We start from the raw sequence: 3,030 nt of genomic DNA on the forward strand, positions 1-3,030 counted from the left end.
CAGGGGAATCACGCTCTTAAGCCTCCCTGTAAGGTCTATTCGGGGGTTCTGGAGAGGAGGGTCCGTTGGATAGTTGAACCTCGGATTCAGGAGCAGCAGTGCGGATTTTGTCCTGGCCGTGGAACACTGGACCAGCTCTACACTCTCAGCAGGGTCCTGGAGGGTGCGTGGGAGTTTGCCCAACCGGTCTACATGTGCTTTGTGGACTTGGAGAAGGCATTCAACCGCGTCTCTCGGGGAACCCTGTGGGGATACTCTGGGAGTATGGGGTACGGGGCCCTTTGATACGGGCTGTTAGGTCCCTGTATGACCGGTGTCAGAGCCTGGTCCGCATCGCCGGCAGTAAGTTGGGCTTGTTCCCGGTGAGAGTTGGACTCCGCCAAGGTTGCCCTTTGTCACCAATTCTGTTCATAACTTATATGGACAGAATTTCTAGGCGCAGCCAAGGTGTTGAGGGGATCCGTTTTGGTGGCCTTAGGATTGCGTCTCTGCTTTTTGCAGATGATGTGGTCTTATTGGCTTCATCAGATCGTGATCTACAGCTTTCGCTGGAGTGGTTCGCAGCTGAATGCGATGCAGCCGGGATGAAGATCAGTTCCTCCAAATCCGAGGCCATGGTCTTGAGCCGGAAAAGGGTAGCGTGCCCTCTCTGGGTCAGGGAGGAGGTCCTACCCTCATCTATGGTCACAAGCTTTTGGTTGTGACCGAAAGAATGAGATCTCGGATACAAGCGGCTGAAATGAGTTTTCTCCGCAGGGTGTCTGGGCTCTCCCTTAGAGATAGGGTGAGAAGCTCGATCATCCGGGAGGGACTCAGAGTAGAGCCGCTGCTTCTCCATGTCGAGAGGAGCCAGTTGAGGTGGCTTGAGCATCTGTTTAAGATGCCTCCTGGACGCCTCCCTGGTGAGGTGTTCCAGACACGTCCCACCGGAAGGAGGCCCAGAGGAAGACCCAGGACACGCTGGAGGGACTATGTTTCTCGGCTGGCCTGGGAACGCCTCGGGATTCCCCCGGAAGAGCTGGCCCAAGTGGCTGGGTTGAGGGAAGTCTGGGCCTCCCTACTTAGGGCTGCTACCCCCGCGAACCGACCTCGGATAAGCGGAAGAAAATGGATGGATGGATGGATTAATAAAAATGTATCAGTGACTGTGAGTTTTGCAAAACTTGTCATAAGAATATTTTATTAGTGTTAATGTTAACACCACCAAGAATATTTAAAACCACTGAACCATGTGTTCAGCTTTAATGGCTGTACGTCTAAGATTAATAGAGGGAAAAAATTGTGAGAATGAGTTTAGTATTCAGCTTTGACTGATTAAACGCGCAGGTACTTCATTGTGCCTGACAAACAGGTTACACTGAGTGGAGCGGTCAACCGTTCCAAGATGGCGGCCCTATGGCTCGTGGCCAATAGGTAATAGCGGTCAATGCTGTATCTAGCTTTTCTATATCTATGTGTAAAACTGTTTGTTTACAATTTTTTTTATTTAAGCGAGCTTTGTAATAATGTATTTATGGTGTAAGAAGATTACAATAACAGTGTAATAATTCACGTAAAGTGTATACTGTTTACATGATCTTAGTAAAAGTACACATTAAACTGTGTACATTACCTTTGTCAAAGTACACAGTATAGTAAATTGTAAAGGCGGGACAACCAAAAATTTTGGCAGACAACCAGATTCTGTCAAGAGGTTGTCTGTTGGACAACCTGGAACAATTCCTTATGTTTGCCCTGGTATACAGTTTAATGTTACAAGTTATCAGTGTAATAGGGTAAGTTAAGTTATATGTGTAATAACACGTTTACAGTATAGTAATGTGATTACTGTGAAAAATTGTGCATCGCCAATTGTCACTGTCAGCAATGGGGGGTAAGCCCCCTTAATAGTCAGATTCTAGTATTGCCCCTGTTTGAATGACAAAGTTTTCTTTTTTCTACCTATCTAATGAGTTAGCAGTGTAAGAATGTAAGTGAAGTGTGTAACGGAGTGAGATATAAGTGCAATAATGTGAATATAGTGTAAAACTGACGGTGTGTTTGTGAATAATACTGTGATCAGGCTGTAAAATCGTTGCCCTGCTTTGCCACGCCTGAAAGAAAGAGTGGTCAACAGGCTCCTGCAGAAATTAAATCAATGAACCAGGTGTGTTGGAGCAGGGAAACAGCTGGAACCTGCAGGTAAGAGGACCGATCACGCACCTGTGAGAGCCTCTGTGAGCGCGCGCCTGTTGTTGACAGCATGCGACCAGCGGATCTCCGCCGCGTCTTGTTTTGTCAGCTGATTTAGTCTTAAAAAATACTCGAGCGTTCGGTCGCCCATTGCTTGTGTAAAAAACAAAAATACAACCAAAACAAAACAAGAAATTATGAGCGATTGCCAGAGCAGGCGGGACGCCGGTCTACACCACCACATGAGCGCTCCTCCACAGACACACACAGGTAACGTTGGTTGCTGGACTCCGCCTGCACACTTACACTAATGATTACGGTAGAAGTATGGGAAGCCCGAAAGGACAAAAGGGGTCAGTTGATTTTTACTGTTCTTGGGTACAGCTTTAAGGGAGTTAGGCCGAACATTCATTGAATTAATGTTTCTCAACCGCCGCCTTTTATTGCAGTTTTAAAGTAAGATCATCTTATGCTTAGAAAAATGCAGTTATTACCATTTTGGTCAAACATAGAAAATGATCATTTTATTTTTTATCCAGGCTAACCTTATAAAAGAGATTAAAATTCTCAATGGATTTCATTTGTGGTAAAATAAAGGTTTAAAATAACAAAAAACTGATAAACTTATGCGCGACATTCAGGGCCAGATTAACACTTCGCTGTACCCTGGGCAACAATCTTCAAGGGCCCCATCATCACGACCCCAGAATCACCATAATCTGGCAAAATATAGAATAAATTACCATAATATACAGTAAATATACTTAAAATTCTAAGTATCAAGTGTATTTTTATGTATAAAACTCCAAATGCTCATTGACACAAATCATCAAAACTGAATTAAGTCAAGTAGGTATC

At 44.9% G+C, this 3,030-nt stretch overlaps 1 protein-coding gene across 1 annotated transcript in view; it reads right to left on the bottom strand.

Annotated features, from left to right (window-relative positions):
• fam151b (family with sequence similarity 151 member B) overlaps nucleotides 1–2,472 on the bottom strand; it is a 5,448-nt gene extending 2,976 nt beyond the window's left edge. Inside the window, exon 1 of the mRNA XM_037680756.1 lies at nucleotides 2,203–2,472. Within this exon, the coding sequence (XP_037536684.1) occupies nucleotides 2,203–2,416 (214 nt within the window). The 5' untranslated portion in view covers nucleotides 2,417–2,472. The remainder of the gene's footprint in view (nucleotides 1–2,202) is intronic.
• Nucleotides 2,473–3,030: the final 558 nt, after the last annotated feature.

The sequence above is a fragment of the Nematolebias whitei genome, chromosome 8 (assembly GCF_014905685.2).
Source record: "Nematolebias whitei isolate Nwh7 chromosome 8, NemWhi1, whole genome shotgun sequence".
Classification (NCBI taxonomy): Eukaryota; Metazoa; Chordata; class Actinopteri; order Cyprinodontiformes; family Rivulidae; genus Nematolebias; species Nematolebias whitei.